Consider the following 21,616-nt stretch of genomic DNA (forward strand, 5'->3'; position numbering starts at 1 on the left):
GAGTTATAAAAATAAGTAAATCATTTCAAAAAATAAAACAAAGTCTTTAAAGACACAGAGTACAGGCAGTCATAGATTAAAAGAGTAAAGAAAAATAAGCCACATAAAGATGGAATATACACAGATAGTCTGGATTATGTATTTTTTTTTGTTTTCTTTGAATTTTTTGACTGGGAATGAGCTGCTAAGGCAAATTATATATATATATATATATATATGTATATATATATATATATATATATATATATATATAAAGGTATCTTGACTTCAAAATTTGGGCCTAAGTTTATGTTGCTTTGGAAAAGAGGATCTGATTTTGTTTCCACAGAAGATGAGAACCTGTGGATTCCTTTCAGACTAATGTGGTTCAATGAAACAAGACCCCCTGAAAGGTCTGGGTAAACCTGTAAAATTACTTCGCCCAACAAAAGCAGAAAACAGTTTGGAGAACTATACCCAAATTCCTTAAATGATTTTTTTATAAACATTTATTTGCATTTATAAGGGGTATATGCTATAGAGATGAATACTTTGCATTGGTATGGATCTTGGTCTATTGATAAATTTAAGGCCAACTTTGTTATATTTATATTTCTGCTCTTGATTAAGGTATTGTGGTTTTGCAATTCATTTTAAAAAGTAATCTATAATTAAAAGTACAGATTAATAGATAGTCATTTAAAATAATCAAACTTGTAGTCATGTTAGTTAGGTATTCATATATACAGAGATGTATTTTAGATGAATAAGTATTCTTCAAAACTTTCAAAGATGTACAGAATATGGCATTTAAAATGTTTTAAGAGCTTAGGACTTTTCATGACAGTGAGACACATCTGCTCCTGGCAGTACCAATCTACTTCAAGAGGAAATTAGGAATCAAAGAATCTCCTTATGAAGTTTGTTAGTCACTTTGAAAAGAAATTGCTATTGCCTGAACTGCTTTAATGTATGCTGTATGAACTGGACATGCAGAACCCACAGAAAAGTTACTGCTGAACATTACACAAGATGGGATTGTCCTTCATGTTACCTACTTCACAGAAGAAACTACCAGACATTCTGCATGACACAGAAAACAACTGATGGACTTTGCCATTACAAGGCAGAACAGATCTTCAAATTTCCTGATTCATGGAAAAGTCTGCTGAATATTATGGGCCTGTAGGCTGAAGACGGATGCCCCAATGTTACAGAAGAACTTTGGGTAACTGAACAGGCAGTGAGGTATCTCTGTCAGTTCTAGAGTTTTGGAACTTGCTTACAATGCACTTCCTGTTTACTTAGGTATTATATCCCTCTGGAGTCTTTGATGAAGTTGAACAATAGATAGTTATAGTTTTCCTTAGTTAAGATAAAAGATAAAGTAGATATAAACATTTTAACTCTAATTTTTCCTTGAAACCTGATTTGTTGTACATAATCTTGCTGTGTTAAAGTTAAAACCTTCCTTTTTATTTAGACAGAAATGGGGAGGCAATGTGAGATTCCACTCTATATGTTGTGAATACAATTGGTTAATGAATAAATTTGCTTTTGTTCTATAGCAGGGCAGAATAGAGCTAGGTGGGAAAACTAAGCTGAATGCTGGGAGAAAATAGATGGAGTCAAATAGACAGCATGTAGCTGCTCCAGGAGATAAACATGCCAGAACCTTGCTGGTAAACCATGAGTCTTGTGGTAAGATACAAAATAATAGAAATAATTTAAGATGTAAGTGCTAGCTAGAAATAAGCTAAGATATTGGCCAAACAGTATTACAAATAATACAGTTTCTTTGTGATTATTTCATGTCTGGGCAGCTGGGAACAAATGAATAGTCTTGGCCAACAATAGTCAATGCTGCTATTTATGTTTCTATTCATTTTCCTCTTTTGATATATACAAACCACAAAGAAGGACTGTTTTTCTATAAGCAGAGAATAATTTCTCTATTGATTTTTATTGTCTTTATAATGCTGCTTGTAACACTGATTAGAAAATTTTGGATAAATTCATTAGAAAAATTATTGAGAATGACACTAGCCTTTTTTGATTGAATGGATGAGTTTATTAAGTTGAGAGAGAGAGAGAGAGAGAGAGAGAGAGAGAGAGAGAGAGAGAGAGAGAAGATAGGCCAGGCTTAGGTGACATAGCAAGTTCTAGGGTAGTTTGGGATATCGCTTATATCTTTATCTCAAAAAAAAGGGAAGAAAGAGAAGAATTAGGAGAGGAAGAAGGAATGAAGAGGAAGGGGAGGAGAGAGGCAGAAAATAGATTTGCTGGAAGCAGAAGAAACTAACAAAGGTAAAACTTGCATTTATCATTGACACAAACTTCTGAAGAGTAAGTTTATTGGGTGTTAACAGATTTTGTTATATACAACTGCTCAAACAACATTTTATTCTTTTTAATTTTATGGGTGCTTTTCCCCCTAGGTTTAGGCATTGTAGAGCCATTGGGCCATATAGATTTTTACCCAAATGGAGGAAAACAACAGCCAGGTTGTCCTACAAACCTTTTTTCAGGTATATTAAAAGTATTTTAATTCTTTTTTCTTTTATAGAAAATAGACTTTTTTCCAGATGATATATTCTGAGTACAGTTATACATGATTCAAAATGATATGAGAAAATAGCTGACCGTTTTGATTTCATAATCTGTGGGTAATATTTTCATATTATGTTTTTTGCTAATGACATAGAATAGTTATTGACAAGATATAATTTAAATTGATACCATTCAATACCCATAGGTTACTAACATAAACAACATTTAGTAATGGATGAGGATTTTTTCTGTGATTTTAACAATTTTAGTTCATCATTTTAAGCACAAATAGAAATTTTAAGTCATCTTGAACATATACAGCTAAATATCCTAGAATTTGAGTTTGATCCCACAATTTAGCACTTATGATCAACACGTTACCACATATACACAGATTTGTCAACTGTGACCACTTGGTTGTACCATACATGTAGTGATGCGTGGCCTCTGAGTGTGAAATATAGCTCACTTTAGCACCATGGCAGGTTTACACATGGTCAAATGCCGCCACGACTAGAAAAGTTCGAACTAAAGGAAACATGTGTGAAAGATTGGGAGAGGGAAGTAAGATCAGTGAGTTGTAACACTACTTGTCTTCAGAAACATGTTTTACATTGGACCAAATGTTTAGAGGTATAAAGTAAGAAAGTAACGGCACTATAATAGTAATAGTATAATTGTAGCTGTACACATGTGTAGCCTGTTAAATTTAAACAGCCATGCTTTACATTTAATACTTAGAGCAAATGTCTTGTTTATTTCATGAGAAATATTATTTCATGAGAAAGTCATGCCCAATTTAAGATTTTAATTGGTTGATATGTAACTTTTGTGGTCAATGCTTTGCATGTAAAAGAAACACAGAATTTAATATAACTCAATGGTCAGTATTTCTCTAATTCTCTTGAACTCAATTTTATCGTTGTTTTGTTTGTTTTTCTCACCCTTAAGGAGTTAATTACATAAAATGTGACCATCAGAGAGCTGTCTACTTGTTTCTTGCATCTTTTGAAACAAACTGCAGTTTTATTTCATTTCCTTGTTCCTCCTATGAAGATTACACTAATGGTTTATGTGTGGACTGTGGGACCCTTTCCAAAGACTCCTGTCCTAGGCTTGGTAAGGGAACTTATATTTATTAAGATTCCTTTGGAAGATGAATGTACTAGGAGAGGATGGGACGCATACTGCCACTTGGATAGCTTAATCCCCAAAATAATCACACAGAAATATTATTAATTAAATTACTGCCTGGCCCATTAGCTCTAGTTTCTTATTGGCTAACTCTCACATCTTGATTAACCTATTTTTATTAAATCTGTGTATCACCATATGGTTGTGGCTTACTGGCAAGAGTCTAACCTACGTCAGTCTCAGGCCAGAAATTCATGGTGTCTGCCTGACTTTGCTCTTCTTTCCAGCATCCAGCTCTGTCTTTCCCACCTACCTAAGTTTCTGCCCTATCAAAAGGCCAAGGCAGTCTCTTTATTCAACCAATGAAAGCAACACATCCTACACCAGATGAGTAACATCATTGTGGTAGTATTTTAGACTGGAGGCTAACTTGTGATTCATAAAATCTTCTAATATATTATGGTTTGGTAGAAATTATCAATGGGGATAGTGGTAGATTTAGATTATATATTTCCTACCATTTTTCCTAAGGAATTTGCCCACCCCTCCTCCTAGGCATACAATCAGAAATTTCTACATTCTACATTCTTTTTCTTTTAATAGGAAATCTTAGGCACAAGTGAAGAGATGTGCATCATAGTTAGGTTCACATTTGCTCTCATCAGGTAGTCAAAAATTACATGTGATTCATGCTTTCCATATCAGTAAGACATAGCAAGGACAGTTACATTGGCAGCTTTTGAAAATGAAAGTCAGCCAATGGAAAATACAGAAAAACAATAGATTCTACAGAAGATAGGATTAAGTAGAAGGAGGTAAAGAGGATTGGGGTATGTCAATATACCATATATTTTATAACAAATATGTTTATAGTTATTATACATATAAATAAAGTAGTAAATAATGTGTTCAAGTAAAAATAAAAAATAGAGCTTTAAAGAATTTCAGATACTGTTCAGTATTTTCAAAAGAAAATATTAGGTCTCAGTATGGTATAAACATATCAATATATGGTTAGTATTATGGAAGGGTTTTCCTGAAATGTTTGCAAAGTCAAAGCATCTCTAGGAATGGGACTGAAATGAACCCAGTGCACCAAGCTTTACTTAACCCTACTGAATGCACATGGACATCGTTATATAAAGCATGATCCATCCAGGATTTGTCAAATCCTCATTTCCATACATTTCTTCTGTCCACAAGACCGAGAAGTAAAAAACAAAAACAAAAACAAAACTTGTGTAAATTATCCCAATTAGGGGAATTTGCTTTTACCTCTAGATGGGATTGCTTTTCTGATGGCATCATTTTTCCATCTGTGAGTCAAAGCAACTATATAAATTGCTTAAGAGCACAAGATTGAGCTGAAGTTAAAATTTCTGAAATTTAAGTTTTCTCTTTGCTATATGAACACACAAAAGTTTTGATGTAGATATAAAGAGACACTTGGCAATATTTAATGGACCACTAAATTAGTATTCAGTATGCACAAATATAAGAAATACATTCAAAACATAGGACTTATATATGTATTTATATTATTTATATGCTTATATATATTATGGCACAATACAATATTGTAGCTGTAGGATAATTTTGGGTCTTCATTCATGGAACTAAACTGCATGTTAAAATTTTATGCAACTCACTTATTCTGGTGAATTTGCTAAAAAGAGTTATGCAAAACTTCTGAATATATAATATGGTATAAAAATGGTAGAAGTGTATCTCAGTCATACAAATTATGTCAGGATCTGATAGAACTTTCAGAGAGTGTGGTGATATTTGTGAATCCTGAACGTGAGTTACTTTAAAAAATCATTGTAAAACATCTTACATATTTCCCAACGTATCTTTTAATTTATATTTGATGCTGTACACTGATTTTTAAGGGCTTTAGTGATATGAAGAATTTTTGTGCTACTTGATGAAATTCAATTCCTGTGCATATTTCTCAAATCTTAGGTAACCAAGCTAAGCTGTGGAAAGAAGGTTTTAAGAAAAGAATGGAAAGTTGGCCTTCCAGGACCATTGCATTTTTAGATACTAGCAGCAAAAATCCATTCTGTGGTAAGTGGTTAGAATTTACATAAGTGAACCATTATGCCCAAGTATATGTTATTTAGGGATAACTGAAACCATCTTTATAACTAATCTTTAAAAATGAATTTGTCTTGCTTTCTAAACCTGTAAATTAAAGGGTCAAGTTACTTATTTTTCAAGCCCAACAGTTAGCCAAGTAACATAGGGCAGGCAATGTCAATCATGGGGGAAAAAGATATAATGACAGTGGTGCCAACATTCCCAAACAATTTTAGCATCAATCCAGGCTAGCTCCATTTAGTTTCAAGCTCTTAAGATTTCTGCACTCACATATCCATCTCTTTGATGCTCTTCTCCTTTTATTCCTATCTCTCCAGCTTCTTTCTTCATCTTTTCTTCTCCAACTACTTCTTGCATCAAAAATTCATTTATAGTTCATAATTTCAATTTTCTCCTTATATATCTTAACTTCCCCATCTCTCACTTTTTCTTTTCATTATTAATATCTTTATTTCTAAAATAAAGCCTCGTGATCACTTTTCAGTAGTCATTTCGGCTAATTATTTTTAAAGCTTTAGTTTTTTACCAGTGTTTGTGTTTTTGTGTGTATATTTATGTGTGCACATATGTGTGTGTTTGTGTGTGTGCCCACACTCATGAATGCAGGTGCTCATAGAGACCAAAGGCATTTAATCCCCCTGGAGCTAGAATTAGAGGCATTGGTGAATCACTTGACATGTCTGCTGGGATTTAGACTCCTGTCTTCTGCCAGAGCAGTATGACTCCTAATCATTGAACAAAACCTTTCTAGTTCACTGCGAGCCCTTTTGTTTTGGAATAGCACTCCCTGCAGCATGTATCTATTCGAGGTATAACAGCTCACTAGGCAAAGAAATAGATGATTAAAGTTGGCAAGCAAATTTAGTTGTATGTATTAATGAGGTAATTAAGAGACTTACAATATTTAAATATGTCCTTGAAAAACAAAATGTTGCCTTATGTTATTTGATTTTATGTCTTCAGGTAAGTCATAATGTAGTGTCAATTTAACCAAATTATCACCATACTCAAGACTGATGATTGACTAGCAGGTTTTTAGTCTTCAAAATATGACTATTTTTAATGTTTTCTATAATGATGTGACTCCTCATATGTTTGTCACAGTCCAGAGCAGATCCTACTCCCAAGAATAGTTGTGCAAAATAATCTCTAGTCAATAGGGAGAAAAGAATTAGAAAACTCAAAGTTGGGTATTAGAAAGTTAGGGCAGATGTGGTGGATGTGGGAGGAGCTGGGGTGAGGATAAATGTGGTCAGAAATTCTCGAAGAATTAGGAAAAATCTTTTGGAAATAACCCAACAAGAAGTAGAATGCGTTTTCCATTGATAAAATTATTCTCCCTAAAATTTTTGTTTGCATAAAATATGGAAGCATCATGTGTGCTTGTGTACATTTCTTGCATTTGTGACAAAACAAAATAGTTTGTAATATAATATGAATAACATTCTGCATTTTTATTTTGTAGCCTATTATTTTTCTCTCAGTATAGTTCCTTTTAACAAAACTGTGAAGGATGTCTCAATTTCATTTAGTTTATTAAGCCCGCATAACCATTTTTCACATCCGAGGCTCTATGTGTAAGTACCGATTTTTAGTTACTTCTTTGAGAAATTAAATGTTTGCTTATTTGCAGATCTACACATGGTTCGGTAGATAATGCAGAATTAATTTTCTAAATGCACAGGGTTACATATCATGTTTACCTATTATGTTCTAGTATTTCATTCTATGGGAAGACAGTGAATATGTAACAGGTAGCACGTGGTTCACTGCTCATGGTCACAAATGTTAAAGGAACGGGAGAAGTCATTTTCATTACATATTTGACCCTCAACTCCAATATTCATCCTCACCATCTTGCTTGCTCACTTCCTCCAGATTTTATGAAATATGATTTTCGCAGTATTGTAAATAAAACTACAGGGGCATTAGTCAATGATAGAGTGACACAAATTTAACATTTAGAAAACTCCATATAACAAAGCTCCCAAATAGATGTTGAGGTATCTTTTTCCTCAATTCCAAATGAATTTTTACACGGGTATGACTGTATGTACACGTTTCTAATGTCACTTAAAGTTCAAGCTCATTTTGAGCTCAAGTTTGCAGAATATCTGTTTATATCTTAGATAAATTCTTAATTTTTTTCTCTTAAGCCAAAGAATAATATAAAGGTTCATTTTTGTTTAAAATTACTGTTTCCAATGTGCTGGTTTAACCATCTAGAAAATGAAACTGTTTTCACGTCTGGTAATTAAATAAATAATAAACTTTATTTAGCTGTTAATATGGCATAAATTGGCTTCAATCTTTCCTGTTATTGGTGACTTTTGGTTTTCAGGAGTCATAATTCTTTTCTCCAAAATTTACTGTCATTGCAGCTTAAATAATAATAACATATGAACTGGCCAATAACCTAAATGTAATGTGTGGTGAGTCTTGGATCTTAACATATTGTAACACACAGGTTTATTCAGTTGTCATCTATGAGAGAGGAAAACCTCCCTGATTGGAAGCAAGTTTAGTTATCAAACAATGGTAACAACCTCCTAAATATTACAATGCTATTAACATTTAATTAAAAATCTGCAATGACATAAAAATATAGTACATAGCCAAATCACATAGTAGATGTGATATGGAACATAGAAAAATTCCAAATCTTGGAATTTATGAAGAAGATCAAAAGAAAAAGTTTCATGGTGACAAAAAATTGAAAAACTTCATAATGAAGTAGAACTAAGAGCTTCCATCATGGGTGCTATGATCATTCTCAGAAATGAAATACTGTGTCAACATCAGGAAAGTAAAAATTGAAATAAATATTTTGATATTACAATACATAAATATAACATTTAAATTAATAAGAGTCATTGCAGATGACAGGAAAATGATGGTGTAAAAGTAATTTTTTCTTCCCATTTTCACCTCCTTTCAATCACTCAAAAAGATATAGAAAATATATAAGAATTATATTCTAAATTCCTTACTTTTGTCAAGGTCCATGTTTCATTAAGAGAACATTTTGTCCAAGATTGAACATTGATCGTATATTGTATATTGAACATTGATCGTATATTGCTGCTCAGTAAATAGTTCATTAATACAGATCTCTTAAATTGTAAAAAGTTTTTGTATATATTATACACACATATATAGCGTACTGTTTATTCTTACCAGAAATATACTGTTAGCTTTTAAATTAATTTTAAATTTATGCTGTTATCTTTTAAATTGATTTTATCCAGCACATTACTTATGACTAAATATATCCAGGTGTTTTAGGGACATCTGCACACTTAAACCGAAATCATGTTATTGTTCAGAAGAAAATCACAAAAGACTGGTGAAGGCTAATGCATAACTGAATCTGTGTAGTGAGCTGCATGATAGATTAGCACTTAATGTGCTGTCAGAAGGCAGAAAAGGAGTAAACACATTTGAAAGTAATACAATCCCATAAGCAAACTGGGAAAAGTTGCTTTGGAAAGCTCAGAGAAGACAGAGTGACTAAACTCAAAAATAGCATGTAGACTAACCTCCTAACGCAGTTGCTCCGATTTTTCCAGTAGGTAAGGAAATTTGTTCTGATTTACTTCGCAAACAGTGAAACACTGTGAAATAGCGATGAATTTTGCTCATAATGGATTCAGTACACAAAGGAATAACATTATGAGGACATGTATATTTATTCCAGTATGTCAACCTAAGCTTGGCTATTGTTTTTCTATTAGAGTTATTTGTCATTTGAACTTTTCTTTGAACACTAGAAGAATCAAAGAATCTTGAAAGACCATGCATTTCCCGTTCAAGAACTGAAATGGGATTATTTGCTCTTTATACAAAATGCCCAAGATTATAGAGAAAACACTTAGAATCATCTTTGAGTATTGCACACATGAATGCTGAACTCCTGTTTGCATTATACTTCCTCCACTTCTTCTTCCCCATCCTGATCCTTCTTCCTGTCCCTCTCCTCCTCCGCTTCCTCCCCTCCCCATTCCACTCACCTGCTCTGTACAGGATCTGTAAACACTCTATGTTTTGGTTCTTTATTTTATTAGTTAATTAGGTCTTCACTGGAAATGTTCTGGCTCCTGATTTTTGTAGATTACTGTAGTGTGGTTATTTTTTTAAAGTCACTTAAAAGTACTCAGTTGTTTTAGTATGATTTGAAATGTAATGTTTTTAAAAATTTAGGATTTTATTTATTTCTTTTTAGTATATTGGTTGTGCATATTTGTTTGTGTGGTGGAAGGGAGGGTACAAATGCTACAGCTTGCATATGAAGGTCAGAGGACATATCACAGGTTTTGAGTCTCTGCTTCCATCACGTGGGTTCCAGGAATGAAACTTAGACTTTTAGGGGTTGTAGGCTTTATATCACCCACACACATGGTAGGCTTTTAAAGAAGGGATATGGGTATTAGATGTTCAGATTATGGCAGTCCATCAGATAAATAATAGTGAGATTAAAGGAAATTTTATAGTCTTCAGAAATAGCTATTGTATTTGTGTGATAGACAAAAGGAACTAAATGAGTTCAGTGGAATAAAATCAAAGACCAAGAGAGAACCTATAAGTTCTAAGGATTCCAAATCTGTGTGTGATGATTTATCTAAATAAGAATATTGAGAAAGGCAAAGTAGTATAGAATAACTGCAAAGTTTGAACTGTATAGCTTCAAAAGTATTCAAAATGTCCTTCCATACCAAACCATAATATGTGAAGTAGAGGGTTTTCTATGGGATGTATCTAATTTAATCATTCAATAAATATTTGAATAAAGTGCATTGGCAAGGAAGCATGTGAAGCTTTATATACATATATAGAGACTTTAAATTAAAGCATATATAAAGCATATATTGTAGTATATATACAGTAGTATATATACACACTAGTATCTTTGTATATACTAGTGCAGCAGATAGACTTTAAATTAAAAGTAAAACCAAAATTATGATATTCATCATTCCTTCAGATGTTCTTTAAGGATTGTTTATACTGAGATAGCCTGAAGACAGTGGAGAGTGTAAGAATTTAGAGACTGACAGTGATAGAGAGAAGGGAAGAAGGAAAGTAAAAGGGAGAGGGGAAAACGAGAACAGAAGGGAAAGAAGAAAGGAAGGGAAGAGAAGAGAAGAGAAGAGAACAGAACAGAACAGAAGAGAACAGAAGAGAAGAATGGAGAAGAGAAGAAAGGAGAAGAGAGGAGAAACCCTTGATACTAAGGAAATAAGAGTTCAGACAGTTGGAAAACCTAGAAGATGTGAATTTGTAGGTGACATTCCTATCTGAGTGTGTTGCAGGAAATCTAAGGAATCTGGATATGCTCTTTGAAATACATAAACGATATACAAAATCAACTTATATTCTGGGGGAAAGTGGGTAACCCTGCCAGGGTGAGAATAGAGATGATCTTTGGAGAAAATGGCTACATCCTTTGGGTAACCCAACTTTTGTAAAGAATAAAAGGGATGACAGAGTACAGATAAGTCAAGCTTGGTAGGAAATGTTGGGGCTTCCACACCAAAGCTGCCGCTTTGCTCTCTGTTCTACATAGACCCTTGTCTTTGTTCCGGCACATTTTGCTGTACCTTTTTCTTCAATGGGGGTTTCCGTGCTCTTTCCTTTTTTCTTATTCCTTCTGTTTTCTTTTTCCCATTTGCTTCTTTCTTCTGACCCAAATCTTGTGGTTTTTCTGGTCCAACTTGCTTAGGCCCTTAATTTTAGCTACTGAGAGATTACAATAGAGAGGGTTCTTGGATTTGAACAAAGCTATAATGACAGGAATTATTTTATAGACTCATATTTCTGCCACACAGAGATGAAGAATTGAGGAAAGGAGTAATAAACAGGATTTAAAAGTATGGATTTACACCACACATGATTAACTAATAGCTTTGTGAATTCAAGAAAGCAATCTGTATGATTTGAAACTAACTTTTCTTGATATGACCATTTTATAATATTGTTAAAAGAAGGTTACTGGCTAAATAAAGTCCAAGTGTATGGTTGAAGCCTTGTTACTATCCGTGATACACTGAGAGTGATCATGAAATTATGTCTATAAAATATTACTTTGACTTTTCATTTTAAATCTCAGTATTTTATTGATATTTTCTTTAAAGAAAATATTCTAAAATGTGTTGGTGAATAACATTTTTCATTTGAAGTCCTAGTCAACAGAAGGAATTGCAGCGGCTGAAGATGACCTACGAAGTCAAATACAGGATAAACACTCTTGGAGAAAATATGCTCTTCTACATGTTCATATGGAGATGCATACGCCCTCCCTGTTATTTTATTCTGTCTTGTCTGACCTCTGCCCTAGAAAACTGCCCCGTGTTTCATTAGCATTGCACTTATTTTAGAAAAGTATGTATAAGTTTATTGACAAACTGAGAATATCGTGGTTTTTTTCCTGCTTAGGAAGAGCAAACCACTTGATAATCTTCAAGAATTCAAGATCCTTGCTCAGTTCAAAGCAGATGTTGTGCACATTTCATGCATTTATATCACATACTTGCAGTCCTCAGATTCCTACTGTGCCACATGCCAACACCTATTCCAGAGTCTCATGTTGAAGTCACTTACCCATCCAGAAAGGTAGGAACTCTAAATTTTTATTACAATATTTTGTCTTAATATTAAAACTGCTCTTTAAGTTTTGGCTAAGAATTTATGTATGCAAATATTGGTTAATTTTATTATAAAAGGATCTCAAATGTTTAAAAAAACATAAAACGTATTTTTTATCTTGAGTGATACTTATGGTAGTTCATAATTACATTATCTGAGCATTAGAAAAACACATAATAATTTCAAAAGGTATTGGTAGTGTTGAAATTGACACAATACAGTCCTAAAAGATTTATATTTTCCTTTTTCTTTATTTTTAGCTCAAAAACAGTTTTTTTATTAGAGTTTAAGAGAAAAAGAATAGGTCAAGAAAGCTGCAAATCTCAGCAGCTGCAGCGAGGATCGAGGCAGAGAAGAGACTAGGAGAGAGAGACAGAAACCCCGTTCTTCAAGTTAGGGTGGACAAGGTTTCAGGCGGGATTCTTAACACCATTGAAAAAGTCAGGCATTGTTCTACACAACTACCATTCCACTATTGGATAAATGGATACAGGGGAATCATGGGACTTTCTGACCAGCCAGGCTACTCTGCTCAGTAATCTCCAGGTTCCATAAGAGATCATATCTCAAAGAATTTAATGTAGAAAATGGTAGGGAAAGATAGCAACATTATCTTCTGGCCTCTGCATGTGCATACATAGGTACACATGCACCACATATATACACATGCTTACATGCATATCTCATGCATAAGTACATGCACCACACATACACACATGCATGCATACATATCACATATATATCCCACCTACATGCCAATAATAAAAGAAATGGTTTGTGGACTGATTGTAATCTCTTTAGTTGGTTGTAATGTTTCTACTTTAATTCACTTTTTACACACACACACATACACACATGCACAAACATGGATCTCAACTCTCTTTTATGAAAGTGCAGTACAGATTAGTATTTGCAGATAGTGAGAACAAGAGCAATATATGATAACATCTGTGTGTATATAGTGATATATAATGCCTGTGTATGAGTGTATGATGCATGTGCATATGTGTGTGTGTGTGTGTGTGTGTGTGTGTTGAGGCAAGAGGTCAGCCTTAGATATCATTCTTCAAGTGCCATTTACATTTTGTTGAAGAAAGGGTCTCTCACTGGCGTCACAGTCATAATCCCTAGGACTCTCCCTCTCTCCACCTCTCCAACGCTTAAACTGTAAGAGAGTGCCTTGTCTGAGCCTTTTTACATGAGCGCTAGGGATCCGGTTCCTCACACTTGTGTTACTGACTGACTGAACTGTTTCCCAATCTGAGAACAAACATTTGACCAGCTCTACCTCCACAGAAGAGTGTTGGGAAACTAATTTAAGTGCAAATCGTTTTACAGATTTTTAGTATGATAATATACATACATTCAAAAATCAGTAAAATGTTATTATAGAGACAAAAGGCAGTTTCTACCATTCCTGTGACTGAAGTGTGTGCAAAGAATATCAAACCAGTAGGTATCTAAGCAAGAACATTTACCTTTCAAATATGTGATTGGAGCAGAATGTCATATCTTGAAGGACAAGGTTTTAAGTTTTCAACTACATTTGATTTGGTATTTATTTTTACAATAAAAACATTTTCCATTAACTGTAAATTTATTCATTGTAGACATTTGGAAAATTTGTTTTATATGTAATGTTTCTGCTAAAACAGAATTATTAATGTTTTCTGCTTTTCCATTAACATTTTCTTATTTCATTTTTATGCAGATATAAGCTGCATAAAACTCAGTAATAAGTAAGAAATAGGGTAAAGCCATTCATATATGCTCCAGTACATAAAACACACAGGTATGGGATTTTATTTCCCAAAACCTAAACTCTGGCTGGATTATGATTATTTACTAGATTTATAAAATTTGGATGCAATTCTTTTGACTCAGAAAAGTGAAAATCTAAAATACATCTTCTGGATATTTAATGAAGCTCTCAGCCATCATCTTCTGGCCAGAGAGAGAAACGCAAAATGATGCTTGGATGAAAGTATGCTTAATGTTTAATTGCCTGGGTAATTACTGTAATCATCTATTTACATTCCTATTTAGATATGTCCACACAGATAATACAGTCATTGAGAATTTGGACTGTTCAGCTGTTGGAGATGTGAGCAATAAAGGATGTGATCCACCTTACTTTGCACACCCTTGATGAGTAATCTCCAGGGGTAGTTTGATAGACACCAGCCAGAACCTCCTCCCAGCTGCCCCAAGTAAATTAGTTCCTTGTTTTGAGGGACTAAGAGAAATACACGTAAGAGGTGTGACCATCAATGACTTCCGGAAAATTCCTTGGCTGAAACTGATTAAAAAATTAGTACTAAATATTTCTGTTTGTGTGTATTTGCATAGATTTTATTGGGTAGAAGAATAGTACTTAATACCACAAGCAAACATTTAGAATTCACCAAAGTTTCTTGGTTCTGTTCTTTGATTATCAGCTCAATTCTGACCTCACCTGCTGCGGGCTCATATTTTTCTAGATTATTATATACACAAGATTGTAGATCATTATATGTGTGTAATTTTTCACTTATCTCTTGCCTGTATCAGTGAAGGTTATGGACGAATAGTCTTTCATTGTAAAAGTTTGGCACACCTTTCTCATCCACTCACCACTTAAAAGACATGGGTTAACAGTTTTGTTTCCTACGAACAAACCTGAACTTATATATGGGCTTTTATGTGACTATCAAGTGTCATTTGTTTTCTATAGATACCTAGAAATAGGGTTGTTTGGTCATATGTTGTGTCTTAAACTTTATAAGAAACAGTCAAAGTGTTTTTCAAAGTAACTATTTTGGCTGACATTAAGTATTTATTGCTCTTCTGGCAAGTGTACTTTTAGCATTGTCTTAGTTACCTTATATTACTGTGATAAACACCACGACTAAAGCCACTTAAAGAAATAAAAAAGCATTTCAGTGGGACTTGCACTTCCCAGGGGATAGGCATCTATCAACTTAATGCAGGGAGCACAGCAGAAGGTAAGCAGGCCTGGTGCTTTCCCCAACAAGGCCACACCTCTTAGTCCTGGCCACACCTCCTAGTCCTGGCCAAACCACCACCAACTGAAACCTCTGGAGGCACTCATTTAAATCACCACAACTAGGTTGGTTTTTGGTTTTGTTATGATGTTGCTGCTTGATTGGTCTCTTGTCTTTTTCAGTTCTACTTTTTTAAGAGGTATGCAAATATAGCTTGTTAATTTGTGTTTTTCAAAAGGCAATGATGAGGTCATCTGTGCTCTTGAATTTGGGCATTTACACATTTAACCAATTACAATTAATGACAGTGCATGTTAATTCAAGCTTTGCCTTTTTGTTTTCCATTTGTCCTATTGGTTCCCTGCCCATTTGTTACAAATCTTTCTTTTGTATTAATTGAAGAGTTATAAAATTTCATTGCTTCTTGATGTGGATTTGCAAGTGGTTTCTTTGGAGTTTATATTAGTTTAGTTTACAGAAATTCACCTTCAAGTGATTTACTTACTTTCATTTTTTGGTAATACTTTTTGTGGTGTTGTTGGCAAGCATTTTTCTTTCAAATGTCCTAAAAACTTCTTGATGAACTGTACCATTTCTTCTTAAACAGTTAGTCTATGAAAGAGATAAAAATAATTAGAGACATGGCACATGTGTGTGTATATAGTATATGTGTGTGCATATATTTTCAAGTGTGAATGTGTGTGTGTGTTTGCTCATGTTTGTGTAAAAATGTGTGTGAATGTGTCTTACAATGGCTAGAGATAAAATCAGTAAATCAATTTTCCTTAGTTACTTCTGATTTTTTTGTTTGTTTGTTTTTCCTTTGGAGACATGGTTTTTAATTAAATCTAGAACTCATGATTCTGTTACGCAGGTCTAAGGCAGATCTCGAGGCATTCTCTCTGGCACCCATCAGCCCCATCAGCCCCAGTCCTGAGGTTACAGACTTGTAAGCCAGTGCATGGTTTTTACAGGGGTGTGTGACTTCAAAGTTTCATGCTTGCATGGAAAGAAGTTTGCCAAGTGGAACTTCTCAGCCCCCTTTAAGATTCTTGTGCTGATAGGGGCATCTTTTATCTGCTTTAACTTACTTTCTAATATGGTTTCCATAACATTTATTCTCCTGTGTCTACACTGTTTGTGAAGTCCAATATGACCTTTTGAAAATTCCTTATGTTTTCTTCATCCTGAAAGATAATATTTCTGGCCATGTCAGAGGAGGGTGGCAGCTTCCCGAGTTAAGTCCACTAAAATCCAAGTCTCTGATGGGAGAATCTCAGACAAAGCAAAGCCTTGAGGGCTTCACTTCCAGAATAACTCTTTCTACTACTGTGTCTTTACATGGTGGCCGCTGCCATTTTTCTCTGGTTATCTGTCATAATGTGTATGGATGTGGGAGTGTTCCCACTGCTTTTAATGTCGTATGATTACCTCATGTAAATATTCAGTTCTACTGGGCATTTTTACCTGTTGATTATTAAGAAGATGATTTCCTCTTAAGCTGTACTGTTTAATTGAAGTAATGATTTAATCAATAGTAGTGATGATTTTGATAATTAAGGGTTTTTAACAAATGTAATGAGGGAGTATGATAGTGGTTAGTTTAGTGGAAAAATTAATATAGGTAAAGATAGGATATAGTGTTATCCCTGTCCCTGATAAAGCAGGAACTGCAGTGGATAGAAAATAGGAATAAGAGATTGTCAGTTAGGACTTCCAAGTTTTTTGTCAGGAGTCCTATAGATTGTGACTTACTGATTAGGTTACTGATTCAGGAAAACAACTGAGCCCCAGAAGCTAGGCTACCTCAAGTTCTTTTAATCTTAGACGTGTTCAGGGGTTTCGGTGTATATCACAGCATAAAACATTAAATAATGTCTTAAGGTTAGTTTAAAATGATTTTGTTAATCTGCCTGTCTCTGCCTCCTGAGTGCTGGGATTAAACCTGTCCGTCACCACTGCCCGGCAATTAGGCATATTTCTGTCTCTGTATTAATGCTGAAGCCCCCCCCACCCCCGTACTTGAAAGACCCCCATGTCCCCATACTATGTTAAACTCTGCTGAAACTTAACTGAGCCATAGGGAGAAAAAGCCCCCAGGCTCAGTTACTGACTCTGCGAAATTTAGCTGGGCCATAGAAGGAAAGTCATTGTCCAGTTCCCCCTCCCTCCCCCCCAGTCGAAGCTAAAACAGGATGTCTATGGGTTGCAGACTCGCTGACTAGGCTGAGGAGAGGGAGTACCCCATCCCCAAGGCATTCTATCTAAACTGTCAACTTGCTGCAGGGTTCTCTATCTCGCTTTGTGGTTTTTCAGGGAAATTCGGGAATAGACATGGGGCCATTCCCCAGGGTGAGCTAAGCCCGCCAATTTGAGAACCAATGAAATGCTTGTTGCTATGCAGCCTCTTATGTAACTCTTAAATCCCTATAAATACATAATGTGCCTTCAGCTTGGGATGCTTAGTCAGCTATGCTGCTGAAGCATCTATAGGTGCCTGTGTATATTAAATAAACTGCCTCTTGCTCTTTCATCCAGTGGATTGGTTCTTGGACAGAGGGCTCCAAATGAGACCCCCTGACATTTGGGGTCTTTCAATGCTTTAAAATATTTCTTTAAGTTGCTTTACAAAAGAATATTTGAAAAATAATGTGATATCTCAGAATGATATTTAAAATAAGAAAAATATATTTCTTATTTTTACGCTAATTATGGATTGCAGTTAAAAACTAGATTAGGTTTAACTTTAGATAAAATCGTTGAATTACCTCTGTTGTTATTAAGTTTTTTTATTAATGTAATATTCTCCTTTGTGTTCATATGTAATAAGCAAAATAGTAGAAATGTAGCATTCAAAGCTCATGCTGAAATTAAGTATGTGAAACCCTTCCTTCTCTTGGAACTTTTAACAAATACACATTTTTGAAATAGCAGCATTTTTATAAGAATGAACGAACTATTAATTGTATAAAACAAGATATTTCAATATTAGTTATGTAAAAAATGTGACTACTCACAGTGTAAAGAGAAGAAAAATGAAACTTTCTCATAAATATTGGTGAAGTTTAAGGTTGGCAGGCTTTACACATCTGTTTAAACTGTTCTTATAATGTCATACATGCTTTAGAGAGTGAGGGCTATTTGATATGACATGTACTCTATATGTTAATACAAATTCATGGTGATTAGCTTGTGAGCCTCGGTTCTATTTAAAAAGAAAATATATGATACCCTTGCTTTGCTCGTATATTTCAGACACACAGTCTGGGAAGGCTCTGAGTGGTTGAGGTAATTTTTTCCTTTGTCGATCTGACACATTTTTAATACGAAAAAAGTGAAAAAATGATGCACAAGAAAATCAAATATTGAAGGCGTATATTCACACATAAATAAGCCAAACAGAGCAGGGATTGGTGCAAGTGTTTGAGGGATGAAAACCTTTCCTGAACTTCTCTCTAGTTTTTAAAGAAACTTTACTTTTAATTTATTTCACCTGTGTTTGTGTTTTACCTGTGAGGCGACCTTGCATTGTTTGCATGTGGTGCCTGCAGATGCTAGACAAGGGCATGGAGGCCCTGGAACTGTCCACAGCTGTGGTTGCTGGGAATGAACCCCCAGGGTCCTTTGGGAGAGCAACAAGTGCCTTTACTGCTGAGTCACCGCCAGTCCCTAGAGGAACAGATTACCATCTGCTGTGACTTATAGAAAGCTTCCTCTGCCAGCATCTGAAAATTTCTATAGTCTCTGAACAGTATCATTTTGCAATTATGGTGCCACAATGCGAAAATGACAGTTGGAAGCAGTCTTTAGTATTTCAAATGGAAAGCACTGTAGTATTCTGTATTAATTCCCATAAAGATCGGTGTTTATATTTTATTCACAAACATAAAATTTATGTCTTCTAAAAATCAAGAAATTCAAACCAAATTTGCTCTTTAGCATGTTGCGACATTGAGAGCTGTAGTGGTCCATGCCTGCCTGCGGTCCCTGGATGTAGAGGACAGAACAGGTTTAAAATGGATTCAAGGACAGCCTGAGGTGTGCAACAAGTCATGGCTAAGACAAAGGAAAACAAACAAACACCACCCAGTAGTGTTTCCCCCAGGCAAGGAGGTTGGGAGACGTGCAACTCTGGAGCCTGTCACTAAAACCAAGATAATCTGTGTGGTTGATCTGAATTCTCTTGATTTAATAACCATTGATTTTAAAAAAAATGTTTATACCGTGTTTCATTTTTCTATCCATTTTCTTTTATTTTCAAATTTTTCCAAACATTAACAGGAAAATAAGCAACTGAGCAAGATGCTTAATTAACTCCAGTGGTTTGATCTCCAGTGCCGTATACATGTTCTTATTAAAAATACACTATATTACATGGTGTAATTTCAAAGTTAATTGTAATAAAAGGTAAACTGGGGTGGAAGAAAAGAATTTAGATGAATAATATCTTATATGTCAGTCTCTGTGCTTGGGAGCAGTCACAATGGAAGAGCTATTTAGTTACTTTAAAGTTGAATTCAGGAAGGGGCTGATTCCAATAGCACTGTCTAGCCTATGCAGTGTGAATATTCTGTGACGCAAAAGAGATAGAAGTGGAAAGGGAGAATTATTTTCTTTCCACAAGCATTGTCTCTATGTCGTCCCAACACAGACGAGACAAGTGGATTTAGTTCTAAGGGATCCTTCCAGCAGCGTACTTTTGGAAAACCAGCTCGTTTCAGATTTAGACTTTTCTAATATTTGCATGAAAAGGAAATAAATTTTGCTACTTTACTAATAGCTGTTTCCCTCTTTTCTTCTCTTTCCAAGACCACCAGTTTGTAAGTATAATTTTGTACTTCATGAAAGAAGAATAACAGAACTCCGACCAGATGCATGCAAGGTGTGAACGCCTTCTTTGGTCCATTTGAAAATTGTTGGCCAAAGGATTTGTCTGCTACAATAATGTAACCAGCATTGTTTTAGAATGAACTATTCAATCTGTAATTCAGGTGTATATATTTTAACAGATTTTGGAGATTCAAGATAAGAAAAAAATAATATACATATGATAAAAAATGTTCTGAATATATTCCAAGGCTGTTTGTTTTCCCTTATCTGCTTCCTAGATACATTTTAAAATTGAGTATTTATATTTTAGCCTAATCATTGGAAATGTTAAAAACTTATTTTCTAAAGGGAAATAGCAAGTTTAGTGCTTTAGAGTGGAAGAAAATCAATACCACTGTACCTCTCTATTGTAAAAAATGATTTTTAATTTGAAAATTCATTGTTTAGTGAAATAAGTTGGATTAATGTGATCCTTGTTAATATGAATATTTTTATGTGCTTCAAATAACAATGTTGTGTTACTGTGTCAAATAAATTAATAATTTATGAACCTATGATGCTTAAGATGTAATCCTAAATCCATAACTTGATGACTTTAAGTAGATTAATTCAATTCATTGTGCTTCTAAGTTCTCTAAGAAATGTTTATGAAATTTACTCAAGTGAACTACAAATAGTTTCTGTTTTATGATGATAAAAATAAAGATGATTATAGCTAACAGTTGCATAGATCATTGTGCTGTTAGAGAATATTAACCCATCTAACTATGTAAAACCACTTGAAACTAGTTCTACATAACTGATGAAGAGACCCCAGCATCAAGATGCTGAAGATTCATGCGTAACTCAAATCCTGTCAGAGATATCTGGATGCATGTCAATCACCTTGTTACCTTCTTTCATCAACTTTTTTAATAATGTGAGGAGTTTGATTAATTACCACTGTAATTCGGAATGCAATCTAAATTTCCGTGGCATTCTCTATCTCACTGTTTAATCAAGGCACTTCCCGGCCACAGAAATTTCTTCCTTGAGTTTCTGTACCTCTATAGTTTGTTATATGCTACTGAAAAGGATGCTCTTCGTTGTTTTTTTCTTTTTTTGTATTAGTGTCTTAGTGTCTGCAGGTGACTGTCTTCTTGTTATATACTCACAGGATCTACTATGTATGTGAACACCACCTGTCCCTTTCTGTTTCAAAATGTCTGCTTAGTGTAGTATAAGTTGATCAGCCAGACTAGAGTGTGACCCACACAGTGTCTTGTTTTAACATAATCACCTCTCTGAAGTTGGATGTAATTAAATTCATTTTAAAATTAAAACTGTGTGTGTGTGTGTGTGTGTGTGTGTGTGTGTGTGTGTGTGTGTGTGTGTGTGTTTTCTTGTGTATGTTG

General features: G+C 34.4%; 1 protein-coding gene across 3 annotated transcripts in view; it reads left to right on the forward strand.

Annotated features, from left to right (window-relative positions):
* Lipi (lipase I) overlaps positions 1-20,941 on the forward strand; it is a 42,076-nt gene extending 21,135 nt beyond the window's left edge. The window contains exons 6-11 of one of the 3 annotated variants that reach the window (XM_048422898.3): positions 2,418-2,507; positions 3,481-3,648; positions 5,629-5,733; positions 7,232-7,343; positions 12,199-12,375; positions 20,202-20,941. In XM_048422898.3, the coding sequence (XP_048278855.1) occupies positions 2,418-2,507; positions 3,481-3,648; positions 5,629-5,733; positions 7,232-7,343; positions 12,199-12,375; positions 20,202-20,280 (731 nt within the window). In that variant the 3' untranslated portion in view covers positions 20,281-20,941. The remainder of the gene's footprint in view (positions 1-2,417; positions 2,508-3,480; positions 3,649-5,628; positions 5,734-7,231; positions 7,344-12,198; positions 12,376-20,201) is intronic. The other 2 variants (XM_048422901.3, XM_048422899.3) reach the window with 2 other exon arrangements.
* The last annotated feature ends 675 nt before the right edge of the window (positions 20,942-21,616 follow it).

The sequence above is a fragment of the Myodes glareolus genome, chromosome 2 (assembly GCF_982192425.1).
Source record: "Myodes glareolus chromosome 2, mMyoGla1.1, whole genome shotgun sequence".
Classification (NCBI taxonomy): domain Eukaryota; kingdom Metazoa; phylum Chordata; class Mammalia; order Rodentia; family Cricetidae; genus Myodes; species Myodes glareolus.